Source organism: Sinohyriopsis cumingii, chromosome 7, assembly GCF_028554795.1.
Source record: "Sinohyriopsis cumingii isolate HCF-2022 chromosome 7, ASM2855479v2, whole genome shotgun sequence".
Taxonomy (NCBI): domain Eukaryota; kingdom Metazoa; phylum Mollusca; class Bivalvia; order Unionida; family Unionidae; genus Sinohyriopsis; species Sinohyriopsis cumingii.
This window is the reverse complement of record NC_142967.1, coordinates 13,818,629-13,834,134: the sequence shown is the minus strand read 5'-3', so window position 1 is coordinate 13,834,134 and position 15,506 is coordinate 13,818,629. Positions and strand designations below refer to the sequence as shown.

Below are 15,506 nucleotides of genomic sequence, written 5' to 3'. Positions count from 1 at the left end.
AGCTTCTCGTGGGTTGGTGGTTCTTTCCGGTGGTTTTCCCGCGTTCTTCCTCCACCATTAATACTGGCCACCATGTATAGCCTATCTTGTGATTAAAAATGGCGTTAAACCCCTACAACAACAAAATCAGAGAGTAGCAATAGCAAGATGGCAGTCATGGAGGTAATACTGAATGTCAGTTTGGCACCATTTAAGTTTGGGCCGTCTAGGCACCATATTAAGTCATTTGAAGAAAATCCTATGTTAATATAACCATCCTTTCAGGAGGAGTAGCAATAACAAGATTTTTCTCGATGGCCACTGTGGTAACCATATTGTCAGGTTGGCACTGATTTTATTGAGAGTCACAGTAATAGAATTGGTAGAGCAATGACTCATAATCCAAGGGTTGCAGGTTCAATACCTATCCAGGCCAGACTGTGTGTCCATCAAAAGGCATTTGCTAAATTTCCTTGCCATAAGCCAAAACAAATATAAAGCAAAAGAACATTTTCATTTAGCATTAACCAGACATCATACGAAGGTTTTTAATGAAAACCCCATCTCAATATGGCCATCTATTTACGAGGAAGTATATTGATAACAAAGATTTTAAAAATGGCAACCATGAAGGTCATATTGACTGTCCATGGGACATCATTTTCATCTGGAACTAAGTAAACCTGATGATGAATGTGTGTGTCGAGTTTCATGGCAATCCTCCCATTAATTTAGGAGTAGCAATAACAACTTGTGGCAATCCTCCCATTAATTTAGGAGTAGCAATAACTTGTGGCAATCCTCCCAGTAGTTATGAGTAGCAATAACTTGTGGCAATCCTCCCAGTAGTTATGAGTAGCAATAACAACTTGTGGCAATCCTCCCAGTAGTTATGAGTAGCAATAACAACTTGTGGCAATCCTCCCAGTAGTTATGAGTAGCAATAACTTGTGGCAATCCTCCCAGTAGTTATGAGTAGCAATAACTTGTGGCAATCCTCCCAGTAGTTATGAGTAGCAATAACTTGTGGCAATCCTCCCAGTAGTTATGAGTAGCAATAACATCTTAAGCTTATAGATGTCACATGAAGCATACCCAGCAAATGCCCCCCCCCCAAAATGGAAACGAGGACAGTAGTCTATTTAGCACTATTGCAAATAAGGGGGGGGGGGGTAAAGAAATTGACAAAAATAGGCAAGTTTTATTTTATTTACTTTTATATGATCATGAATATGATTTGTTAACATTTGTGAAAATCAGATCTTTAGGTACATATTTATGCAATGTGGAATTCTGGATACTGAAGATATGAAATAACATGAAGTATGGTATATAGTGGCATGCAATACACATTTTACTTTTACATTCAATATAAATAAAATAAACATTTTCTTCAAGGAAAGTTGCACCACTGAAAAGCAAAACCAAACTTAAAGATTATACCAAATGTTACCAGTGAAACAGGTAAAATTACCAGTGAAATCGATAATGTTACCTGTGAAATAGATAATGTTAAAGAGAAATGAAAATGGAATGCAAACAAAATGCAGAATGAATGTAAATATGATGGAAACTGTGAATGCCAAATGATGAATGATAAACAAAACAGAAAAGAAACATGAATTCATTTCATGAATAGATTTTAAAATACATATGCATAAATTTGGGTCTACCTCTAAAATTTCCATAGTAAAATTATTTCTGCATGGTGAGCTGGTATTAGGTTCTTTATCCTTTACAATGAGAGGCAATTTTTCACTACTTACATGCTATATCTTTACCAGCAAATTTTTTATTATTATTGTATTATTATTGTATTATTTTTGTATTATTTTTATTTGAACCAGAACCCCTTGAAAGGACTAATGCTCTACTCAGCAAAAACGACTTCCAGGAATTCAAGATAAGACCATTTATTCCTTTTTAACTATCAAGTGATGAAACCATCTCGGATATTCTTCAGCAATGATATGATTTTAAAATGTATAGCTGCAAATTTTAGATATAAGATTCGCCCTACTTTATTTAGAACAAAGTATATATAATTAACATTCTTTTGGGAAAAACACCATGTCACAATGATCATTCATTCAGGGGAGAGTACTGACATTACAAGATTTATAAGACATTTTTCCTGGCAGCCATATTGGATGTATGACTGGCACATTTTCATATAGGAGATGGTGAAAAAACCTTTATTATAATGATCATCAATTCAAGCAGATTAAAGATAATAATAAATTTAAGACAGCTGCTATAGCAGCCACAGATTGGGCTAACTATGCTATCTTGTCATTTAGGACCAAGTAGATATCATAAAATGTCTCTTGCTGAAGATGCCATACTGATAAAGCCATCCATTTGGAGAGAAGTAGAAATAACAATATTTTCAAGATATGACTCTCCATTCAGAAGGAATAGCAATACAAAGATTTTCAAGATGGCTGCTTTGTGGCTTTCATATTGGCCTTCAGATCAGAATCATTTTCATTTAAGATCAACTGGCCATCATAAGACGCCTTCTGGCGAAAACTCCACATCTATATGACTTTCTGTTCAAGTAGAATTGTGGCAAGAATTTTAAGATAGCCGTCATGGCAGCCATATTGCATGTTAGATAAGCATCATTTATATTTAGGATCAGCTTGACGTTATAAGATGTCCGTTAGTGAAAATCCCATGTTAATATGACTATCTATTCAGGAGGAATAACAAGCTTTTAAATACTGTCACCATGGTGGCCATATTGGACACCAATTTTCATTTTGAACCAAAAAGTCATCTAGTGAAAATCCCATTCATTCAAGAAGAATAGCAGCAAAACTTTCAAGATAGTTGCTGTTGTGGCCATATTGAAATTCTAAGCTGCATCATTTTCATCTATAGCCAACTAGATCATAAAAAAAAAAACCTATTGAAAATGGAAATGGTAAATGCATTCAGAATGAATGTAAATGAAAGGAAACAATAAATGTAAGTTACAAATATCCATAAATCAGGATGCATTTTGAAACTACTGATGAAAAATGACAAGATGGTATGTAAAATTCAAATCTGCAAATACAAATGGAATGCAGAATGAATGCAGATGAAATGCAAGTGAAGCACATATAACATTACCTATTTTGCAAATTCTGTATGTGTGTTTAACGTTATGTCTCAACACCCATTGCAAATTCTGTATGTGTGTTTAACATTATGTCTCAACACCCATTGCAAATTCTGTATGTGTGTTTAACATTATGTCTCAACACCCACTGCAAGCCCTGTATGTGTCTTTAACATTATGTCTCAACACCATTGCAAATTCTGTATGTGTGTTTAACATTATGTCTCAACACCCATTGCAAATTCTGTATGTGTGTTTAACATTATGTCTCAACACCCATTGCAAATTCTATGTGTTTAACGTTATGTCTCAACACCCATTGCAAATTCTGTATGTGTGTTTAACATTATGTCTCAACACCCACTGCAAATTCTGCATGTGTGTTTAACATTATGTCTCAACACCCATTGCAAGCTCTGTATGTGTGTGACAATGTTTCAGCACCCACTGCAAGCTCTGCACATGTGTGTAATAATTTCAACACCCATTGCAAGTTCTGTATGTATGTTTAACATTATGTCTCAACACCCATTTCAAGTTCTGTATGTATGTGTAATAATGTTTCAACACCCACTGCAAGCCCTGTATGTGTTTAACGTAATGTTTCAACACCCACTGCAAGCCCTGTATGTGTGTTTAACATAATGTTTCAACACCCACTGCAAGCCCTGTATGTGTGTTTAACATAATGTTTCAACACCCACTGCAAGCCCTGTATGTGTGTTTAACATAATGTTTCAACACCCATTTCAAGTTCTGTATGTGTAATAATGTCTCAAATCCTACTGCAAGCTCTGTATGTGTGTAATATAATGTCTGAACATCCACTGCAAGCTCTGTACGTGTGTGTATCACATTATGTTTCAACATCCATACAAATATTCTCTGTAGTATCTCACATTCAGTTCCTGTTTGTTCATAAATATTTGTAGACAAGTCATTCAGATAAAAAAGTATTAACCAAACATTATCATGGAAACAAAAAGAAACAAATTTGATTATTTATGCAAGAAATCAAATGGACAATGATGTTAAGAATGTAATTTAAAAAATAAATGAAATAATTTAATTTTCATGACTATTTGTAGACAAATTAATTTAGCATCTTTTTTCTGCAATAGACACAAGTCTTAAAAGACAAAACTTTGTTCCTGATACAATATGTGTACCAGTGTCTGTATGTCAAATATTTGCGATAATTATAAACATTTGCCTTTCCAGCATAGCATACAGGTTACACAACAGAATGTATGTATATATGTATGTATAGGGTTTAATGACATATAAGTATAATCCTGGCTCTCTAGTGCCACGTCAGTTTAGGTATCCCTAAAAGGCATACAACACAAAGACAAACAATACAAACAAAGACAGGGCATATAGCACAAAGACAAGGCATACAAAAACAGAGAAAAAGGCATGCAAAACAAAGAAAAAGCATACACAAAGAAAAGGCAAACAACACAAAGAAAAGGCATACAACAAAATGAAAAGGCACACAACACAAAGAAAAGGCACACAACACAAAGAAAAGACATGCAAAACAGAAAAGGCATACAAAACAAAGAAAAGGCATACACAATAGAGAAAAGGCATACAACATAAAGAAAAAGCATACACAACAGAGAAAAGGCATACAACACAAAGAAAAGGCATACACAACACAGAAAATGCATACAACACAAAGAAAAGGCATACAACACAAAGAAAAGACATACAAAACAGAAAAGGCATACAAAACAAAGAAAAGGCATACACAACAGAGAAAAGGCATGTAACACAAAGAAAAGGCATACAACACAAAGAGAAGGCAAACAATACAAAGAAAAAGCATACAAAAGAGATAAAAGGCAAACAAAAAGAAAAGGCATACAGCACAAAGAAAAGGCATACACAATAGATAAAAGGCATACAACACAGTCAAAAGGCATACATGACAGAAAAGGCATACAAAACAGAAAAGACATACAAAACAAAAAGGTATACAACACAAAGAAAAAGCATACAAAACAGAGAAAAGGCACAAAACACTAAGAAAAAGCATACACAACAAAGAAAAGGCATACACAACAAAGAAAAGGCATACAAAACAAAGAAAAGGAAAAAAATGGTCAATTTCTTTAAAAAAACAAAGTTTAATTTTTTATATGCACAGCAACCTTTTCAACAGTCAAAACCCTTCTCGTACTTGAACATTATCAAGGAAGTGGGAAACCTCCCATCCATGAAGTATCCCAGACAGAACAAAAAGGTTGCATCTGTCTTCTGTTAGACTAATTCTTCATATAGCATGCAGAAGGGTGCATCAGGCCTATTTACATCCCCAAAGGGCACATCAGCCTATTTACATCTACAAAGGGCAAATCAGCCTATTTACATCCCCAAAGGGCAAATCAGCTGATTTACATCCCCAAAGGGCAAATCAGCCTATTTTACATCGCCAAAGGGCAAATCAGCCTATTTACATCCCCAAAGGGCAAATCAGCCTATTTACATCGCCAAAGGGTACACCAGCCTATTTTAAATCCCCAAATGGGCAAAAGCCTATTTTACATAACCAAGCAAGGGGGGAGGGATGTCACAAAACATGTGCATTCATTTATTTTATGAAAAATGTTCTTCTTTTGTATTGTCTTTAATTCATAATTTGAAGCAATCAAGAAATGCATGTGAACTGACTGCATGCAAATAATAGTGAATTTACACTATAGAGATATTGCAACCTACTTCACCTTTGTTACAAAACCATGCAAAAGATGTCAATGAATTTGAAATGTAATACCATCTACAGTGTAATGGTTCCATGTTGGTAGATACAATGCTTTGAAACAAATTGGGACACAATGGCTGAGTCACGTATTATTCTGTCTATCTGCTGTTATAAGATTGCCATAAAAAAAAACTTCTTTTATCCCACTATGTCATATTTTATTTTGTTCGATGAATTTAGAATGTCTCTAGGCCATAAACGAACAGAAGTTTTAACACTCAAACTCATCTCCTAATTCATCAACCAATCCGAAATAAAAATTTATAAAATGAATGTATAAATTTGTTCTAATCTTGTGATCAGAATTCCAGTCAGTAATATTTCATTAAAGTGTTGATGAAATAGCTTACTGTCAACCATTTGTTCTTGTAATAGCAAACTAACTGTAATGCCAACAATTCCTACCATTTGACTTATTCTTATATTTTCTTGATGTCAAACTTGAAACTAAAATCAAATCAAAACTCCAAACACAATGTACAAAAAGAACAAAATCAAACCTCTGGAGCAAATATGCATATATATATATATATATATATATATATAGCTAAATCAATACAGATTAAAACTGTAATACTGTATACAGTGTGGAACTTACATAACAATAAATGCTTATATTGTAGTGGACATTGTGTGTATGTATATATATATTGGGGTCCAAAAAATTGGATCGCGTTAATAGCAGGGTTGCGTGAATGCAGTGTTTTACAGTATTTTTTACTTTTTCAGGGAACAACTCATTGGCACATATACATGTATTCATGTCTAATGTATATAATGAATAGGGTATGAACAACGTTTACTATCGTGCCATCATGGCATGCAGTTCATCCATAATGCATGTAATTCCATTGAAAAATTGCACAGAGATTTACAATATTCAATAATTTTGTTTCAGATCATTGTGTCTGAATTCAGCATCTAATATATAGCATGAACAGAATATCAACACAGTTCACTTGCTGTCTGATATCGTACCGTTGGAGCTTGCAATTAATCCAAAATACATTTGTTTCCATTACAAAAATTGCATATTTAAATTATTCAATAATTTTATCACAGATCATTATGTGTCTGAATTCAATGGGAAAAATTAACAGCAAAATTAGGTTAAGAAACACGAAGCACATGTATGGTTCATTACATTCTAGGGTCTTTGAACTATGTCTGTACAAATTTCATAGTGCTAAAATTTTCTCATATGCATTTCCGTGTACATTTATCCATTGTAAATTTAAAAAAATTAATGCTTGTACACCTATTCGTATGAACGACTACAGCAAGAATAAATACCAATCAACACGTGCTTTCAGCATGCATATAACATTTACTCCAGATTTTGTGAATATGGACAGAAACTTGTGAAACTACTAATCATTGTGCAAAGTGCAAAGAATAACTTGTGTTTGTGAACATGCTTTTCCATAATGGTAAAATATTTTTATAAAAAATAGGAAATTAATAACAAGTTCGTAAGCAAACACCATACACGTAAAACCCGAGAACTAAGTGCAGTAGGCCTGCAATGGTCACGAGTCACTTTTATAATTTTTTAAAAACCGAACGCATGTACAATTTCATACCCTTTCAATTTCCAGCCAATATAGCAGACATTATTTACTGGTCAACTGATTGCGTCTAATAACACCACCAAGCCCAGAAAACATGTAAACAGCTTTCATTTTTTTAATATTTATTAAATTGGAGAATCTTTTATCAACCACCACATCATCTGCTGCTTGTTTGTGTATGCAGTTAAAGAAGAAAACTTTGTTGGTTATTGTTTGAGCAACGACTGAATACACAAATAATTGAAGACAATCAAAAAGATGACTTACTGGCTTTACTCATGGATCAGTAATAAGTAACATTTCCGATAATGTTTATTTTGGCATAACACTTCAAGAATCTGGTGAAATGATTAAATTTCAGAAGCTACGCCACGATTGTATTATATTAAAATTCATATGCGAACTCTTCCCCAAAATGATAATAAACATTTTACACACTATTTCTCGTACTTAAAAATAATATTTTTTCCAGTATGAGAAAAATACACATACATGCATTTAAAATTTCAGGAACCATGCCACAATTGTATTACATTCGAATTCATACATGATCACTTCCCCAAAATAATAAATTCTTTATACACTATTTCACGTATTTTGAAGAAAAAAAATTTGTTCATGTGCAAATGAACATACGAAATTTCGGGAGCCACGTCACGACTGCATTATATCCAAATTCGCATTATGGTGGGGCGCGTTATTGCAGGGTAACACTGTATACATATACACACATATATTTTGGACTGGATGTTTTATAATCCACAAAAAACAACAACAGAGATTAGAATGAACAATAATTGGAAAAATGTTGAAGTGCAATGTACCCCTAATTTTCTTCTTTAAATTTAAATATTACTGGCTTACTTTCAGGCTAACAAAATATGGATCAGTTTCATGTCAAAAAGTTTGCTCAGTGCATATATTTTAACAAAGAATTTACATAAACTGAAGGTCTTACATTCATCATAGATACAACACAGACTGCCTAGACCCAGAGCTGACATGGCATGATGCACTTGCAGATTTGGGTCTATAGAGTTTGTTTAGAGTAATCTTTAGAAAAAAGAACACAGATCCTGATGCTCCCATGTGTTATGTGGCAACAGATCTGGGTCTGTGTTACTTGCAATTGGACCTGACTTATAAGCAAGAAAATATGCTAGATGTAAAGTCAACTTTATTAAAACAGTTGACAAAAAGGTTTGCATTGCCTACTGTACAAAATTCTTAAATCTATCCCAAAAAAGGTTTGCAATGTACTGTACTAAATGCTTAAATATATGCCAAAAAAGGTTTGCAATGCCTACTGTATAAAATGCTTAAACCTATGCCAAAAAAGGTTTGCAGTGCCTACTGTACAAAATGCTTAAATCTATCCCAAAAACGGTTTGCAATGCCTACTGTACAAAATGCTTAAATCCATCACAATATCTGATATATTGCAATAAAAGTATGTACTAATAAATGTATACTCGTACAGTATGTGAAACCTGCCTTTGCAAACATCACAATATATAAAAGATACCTAACTATAATAAAAGGCAATATTAATTAAGGACTTTTAAAGACTTTGTAAATACTTTATAAGGACCAAATATCGTCAAATCATAGCTGATTATGCACCTTCATACTGAAAGAGTCTACAAATTCTTTCGAGGTGTGTCTATTGGTATACTGATTTCAGTTTCCTGTTTCCAGATCTGTACTATTCTTATCTACCACCAATTAGGCATCATAAGAAGCCTTCTGGTGAAAACCCCATGGCAATACTACTTTTCATTCAGGAGGAGCAAGATGGCCACTATTGACATCAGATTGGCACTATTTTCATTTAGGACCAACAAGACATTATAAAAAATCTTTTAGTGAAAACCCCAAGTTGATATGATCATCCTTTCAAAAGGACTAGTGATAATATTTTCAAGAAAGTGACTCTGGCAGTCACCTTGGATACCAGATTGGCACCATTTTCATGGAAGACTAATTAGACAGCATAAGAGTCCTCTAGTTCAAACCCCAGGTCAATTTCACTTTCCATTCAGGAGGAGTAATGATAACAAGATTTTAACGTTGGTGGCCAGATTAGGCATGAGATCTGACCCATTTTCATTTAAGGCCCATTTGACTTTATAAGAAGTCTTTAAGTGAAAACTCGTGTTGATATGATGATCCATTCTGGAGGGCGGGATTTTGAAGATGACCACTGTAGTTGCTATATTCAATGTACAAGTGGTATGTGTGGAAGGTTTCATGGTAATTTTCCAAGTAAGTAGTTCAGGATAAGTAGCGATAACTAACTTGTGATAATGAACTGATTGATGACAGATGGACAATGGACACCAGACCATCCATAAGCTTCTCTTGTCTATGAACAATAAAGCTAATAATGTTGTTGCTTATGAAATAACTAATAAAAACAATTATTTACACATGTGCTACTGATTTAAGGTTTACCAGAAAATCTGCATATTAAACAGATATTGCCTTGCAAATGTCAATTTTTGGGAGATTCAGGTTTAGTAATGCAAAGGAAACAGAACATGCAAATGTTTGATAAATATACTAACAGATACAGTTATCACAAAATGATAAATAGTATATTATACAGGATAGTTTTTCAACAAATTGAAAGCAAAACAGCATTCAGTAACTGATGTATAAATTTCACAACAAAATGACAGTTCAATCAAAGCTTATCTATTCAAGAAATCAATACTGCAATAAACATTTGTCCCTGTTGACATGTCAATGGCATTGACTTTTATTTCAGTTTCACCAAACATCATCCTGGTTTGAATCTCTCTTCTGATGGGGGATTCTCTGGTCTCAATAGACAATGGTTCCAGATCTAGTGCAAGAGTGCCACATTTCTTGACACCAATATCAGTGATGAACATTGCGTCTTCCTCATCTGTACAGTAAACATTAATCTGACTGGTTTTTTGACCGGGACGGGCAGGCGTGTAGCTACGGACAACAACATCACCCTGGGCTATTGGTTGATCAATCATGACAAATTTATCAAATACATCAGTGCACCAGTCTATTCCATCTTTTGTGACTTTCTTTTCTATTGGATGCTTACTGGGGTCAAAGCGATTGAGAACTCCAACACCATATGTCAGTCTAGAACGTCTCAAGTTGACAACTGTTGGATCAAGTGCAAACAATACAGCACCTGGAATGAAAATATTAAAAAAAAGTAGAATTCCCATGAAGAAATGTTTCTTTTAATAAAAATAGAGAAATTTATGAAAAATTAAATTGTAATATTCAATTGAATAAAATTAAAATGTTAATATATGGTCATAGGCAAGCAATTATTTTATGAGCAAAGGAACCAGTCCAATGTAGCAAAATTTTAAATACTATATTTAAAAGAAGGAACCAGTCCAATGTAGCGAAACATTAAATACTATATTTAAAAGAAGGAACCAGTCCAATGTAGTGAAACATTAAATACTATATTTAAAAGAAGGAAGTTTACTGATTGTACGGAAAAAAATACTGAAAAAAATAAATGCACATATGAGTACATTGTATGCATATAAAGACTAGAAAATCCATTTCCAATGTATTATTGTTGTCATGCGTGTGTACATGATTTTGATTTTTAAGGCATCTTTTAAAAAAGTTCAGTCATATCGCTATGATGTCTGCAGTGTGGCAGTTTATAGTGATGTCTAGCACTGGCGCATCATACTGCAGACATGTAGCATCATGTCATACCCAGTCACATTATCCTGATACCAGGCTGACCAGTCCTAACACTAACTTCTTAATGCTGAGTGACAAGAGAGGCAGCTGCTAGTACCATTTTGATAAGTCTTTTGTATGACTTGGCTGGGGGTCAAACCAACAACCTCCCACATCCAAGGCAAATGCTGTACCATTTAGGCCACCAGAGCAGTCCTACCCTTGTCATATATTATTGGATGTAAATAATGAGATCTCACTAGGCCAGATTTTTAAACTAATGCTTCTTATCAGAATCTTCTTTTAATAAGTACCATGCCATATATCACTGTCATCATTCTTCCTCTAATAAGAACATGCCATATATCACTGTCATCAATCATCCTCTAATAAGTACCATGCCATATATCACTGTCATCATTCTAAAAGTTTCCTTTTAGATACATCTTCAATAGAATGTTTGCATGATCTGCCAGTATTTTCCACAATTTAAAGTAGCTTGACAAAAATTAACATTACAGTCTGTTGGAAATGAATTATTTTTCTCTACCAATGTAAATATTTTTCTCTGGCCAGAATTAGTCTTCATGATACAGAAAATCATTTACAATTTTCCAAATGAAATTTGATTGGTCATGCAAAAAGTAGAAAAGAGTTTAAAATTTTCAATGGTTGTCTCTCAGTGACATGAAATAATGTATGGTATTACAGGTAAATTATACATATGAAATTATACATATGAAATCAAACTTTTTGAAATAATAACAAGTAACCTTGCACTGCTACGAAGACAATGAACAAAAGCAAAAATCTTTATTGAGACATGACTATATCAATATTAAAAGAGAGAGAATTTAAATGTAAAAAGGTACAAGTGCCATAACATAATTTAGTGAGTGACCACAGTGAGGACAGTAAAATGTCAGCCAAAGGTCATACAGTGCCAATGAATTTACTCTAATACATGGTAAAGATTAATGTTATGTTATCTTCATCGAGATCTCTGTCTTTAAAAAGGGGCATGGAGATAAGAGGATAACATCTTCATTCATTCATGGTTTTGCATCATGTGATAACATAGCTATATGTCGTACCCATTCTTGTAACGAATAAAAACATTTCAAAGTAATCTTTATGTATAATTTCAATATTTAAACAATAAAATCAGTTTACTTCTTAATGAATAACCAACTACTACTAAATTATTGCATCACTAAAAGCCATTTCTAATAATAATCTTTGGAGTACTTGTAACAGAGGTCCTAACAAACTGGTGGGGGAAACTGGACTATTTGGAGAGAACAAATCTCCCCAATATCTTGAAAAAAATTGTTCTTGCTATGATTTATAGAAAAACAGAAGTAATTAAATCCATTATGTAAGTTCAAAAATACATTATCTTGAGGTACCTTGGTTTCAAGAAGAAAATACCCATAAAATTAAATGGCTGGTTTCTAGGTCTACAAACTGTTTCCAGTTTGAATGTGTGTTAAATGCTTCAGAGAAAGATATTTATTATTTTGTATTCAAAATTTTAATTTCCAGTCATTTTCTATAGACTTTTATATGTAGATAAATTTGTTCTCAATTGTGCGACATCATTTTTGGGCTGAGCACACTCTTCACTTAACACCTCAAAACACACTTTCTGAAGGTGAACTAAAACCCCAACACTGTCTCAAAGGTTGGCTGGTATGCTATTTATACATATTTTTAATGAGTCATAACACTGTGCCACTGTATCCATTCAATCAACCCTCTTTCTGATGAAAGAACAAAAAAAAAAGAAACCTTAATGAAAACTCACTCATGGAGTTGAATTTAGGTCATCCAAGATCAAAGGCCTAACATGCACTTTTCACTGACTCCATCTATTGCTCGTGCATACATATACATGTACAATGAATGCAGAAAGCTACTCGACAGATGAAATTTTGAGGCAGCTAGGCTATTGATGAGGAATAGAAATATGACAAAATCTTTAACTCATTTACCCCCTGTCACCACAGTAACACATTATAATTTACCTCTCTCATCTCCCGAGTGCCACAATAATGTGGCACACTTTACCTTCCTTCCTTGTATCCCAGGCACCACTTTAGAGTGGCAATATTAGTCTATGCCTCTATCCCACAAGAAGTGTTAAAGTATCACAAAACATTGGTTGATTTCAAGAAATTTCCTCATTATACAGGCAGTTTAACCAATCAAATGTTAGCTTACATAGGTACAGAAAATAGTGAAACACAACAGGTATTTTTTTTTACTTTGATGATGCCATAAATAGCAGAATTATTTAGATCTGAAAATGGTGAACAATGATGAGGATTGGCCTCTGGGAGCAGAAAGTTATCTGACAGACTGATAATTTTCTAGATCTCTTAAAGAATAGGTAAATAAATGTTTGGGAAAATGAATTAATTGAGCATGAGTGCACATAATTCTGTTCAAAGTGTTTTGTTAATTTTTAAATGTTCAGTGGAGAATTCTATGGAAGAAATGTATTATAAATGACATGAGAAGCAAATTTATAAGTAAATCATTCATTTTTAAGTTTATGCCTTAGTGTTATTTCTGCATGAAGTTTATACCATTATGTACATAATTTTATTGGCAATATTTCTGATAAATTTCAGCTTAACTGAAGGAATACAAAGCAAAAATAACTAACTTATTGCAAGTAGCCACCTCTATAAAAAATCATCAATTCAAGTGCTGAGAGTGATTCTCAGGGATACGTACACTGGGGGGGTAAGGATTCACTGCTCTATTTTTGATGTATACTGTAGGGGAATGCCTAGCTGTTTTCCTCACAGGTTAATGAGTTAAAGACAAACACCATTCTCTTTTTATAAATGGTGAATGACAATTTTGTTTTTAAATAATCTATATTCTTTTATATAAAAACATGAGAAATGTTCACATTCTCATGCTTAAGATAAACATTTTCAAATGGGCAAAAAAAATTTAAGATTTTTTCAATGTTCTTTCAAGATGAAAGCAAGATTAACAAAAACAAAATGTTTATATCTAAGTATTTGTCACAAGTATTTGTCATGAGTATTGTCATGAATATTTGTCATTAATATTGTCATAAGCATTTGTCATGATTACTGTCATGACTTTTGTCAAGTGTATTTGTCGTTAGTAATGTCATGAATATTTGTCATGCAAAAACATGTGTGTAATGGCCATTATTGTAACACTTACCAACTTTTGTTGTTTAGTGTTGGCAGCCTTTCTGTCTGCTTGATAACTGTACACATTATGTGTCCAAGGTGTCCAAGTGAGTGCATCAAAATGTTGGAACACCAGAGCACATGCATTTAAACCCCTGAGCATGTGCAAAGTCCTCTTTATACTAGATTTTTCAACTGTCAGAACACCTGCCAAAAACACAGCTGAGCGACTCTATATCAATGTTAACAGGCAATGAATAATATAAATATCATCAAAAATATCTTTAACTCATGACTTTGACTGGAGATCATAAAACAATTGAGCTTGAGTCTGAACCTCAGTCTTACCATCAGCCAATCAAAAATGGTGTACAAAAGTAGTCTTTTGCAATTGGTTGATCACAAATCTCAAACTTAAGAGATTTATGATATCAAGGCCTAGTTTTTATTTTATCCTACACTCAAGTTGTGAGTACAAAAAACATACCCTTGACGATTGTCAGACTAACTTCCTGTGGAATGATGACCTGTAGGATATGTCTAAACTCCTGTCGAACCTCTGTTTGCAAAAATGCAGATTCAGCAAAACCACCAACAAGGAACAAGTACTTGACACCTGGAAAGAAACTTTACAAGTTGATTGATTGTGCATACTGTCTTTAAAAGATGCAAATATTACTTGTATAATTGTTTTTTAAAAGTTGTTTCTGAAGCATAGGGTATAGAAAATCTACAACTATTTAATTATGATTTACTGCAACTGAATTGCACTATGTCCAAGTGTGCTGGCTGCTTCAGTGTCCTTATTTATTGATGATGATGCTTAATGGCTGCTTCAAGGCATTTTACCTGCATACTATTTAAAAGTAATCAGATCACCAGCTAACTTATAATACTATGAATTGCTCATTGTTTGAAACATTAAATACTTTTTGTAAGTAAAGAAAGCTACCTAATGACTATTACAAAAAAACACATTGCTCGTTGGTATAAAATAATACTGGTCATTGTAAAAAAATAAAGTTGTTATTGTTGTTATTATATTTAAAGCTATAGAACCAATATGTTTGCACTTAAAGAATAAGGAAAACTAAAATGAAAGATTTTTTGATAAAGATAAATTAATTTACTCTTTCTTAATTGAAATGCCAGGTGATGTGTAAACCTGAGTGTGGGTTCATGGTATCTTTCTACATCCACAA

General features: G+C 33.3%; 1 protein-coding gene across 1 annotated transcript in view; it reads right to left on the bottom strand.

The window, feature by feature from the left end:
* Nucleotides 1-1,170: 1,170 nt before the first annotated feature.
* The window catches only part of LOC149794757 (uncharacterized), a 79,101-nt gene continuing 64,765 nt past the window's right edge, over nucleotides 1,171-15,506 (bottom strand). Inside the window, exons 9-10 of the mRNA XM_089966231.1 lie at nucleotides 14,792-14,920; nucleotides 1,171-10,607 (exon numbers count right to left, since the gene is read on the bottom strand). Of these exons, the coding sequence (XP_089822357.1) occupies nucleotides 10,123-10,607; nucleotides 14,792-14,920 (614 nt within the window). The 3' untranslated portion in view covers nucleotides 1,171-10,122. The remainder of the gene's footprint in view (nucleotides 10,608-14,791; nucleotides 14,921-15,506) is intronic.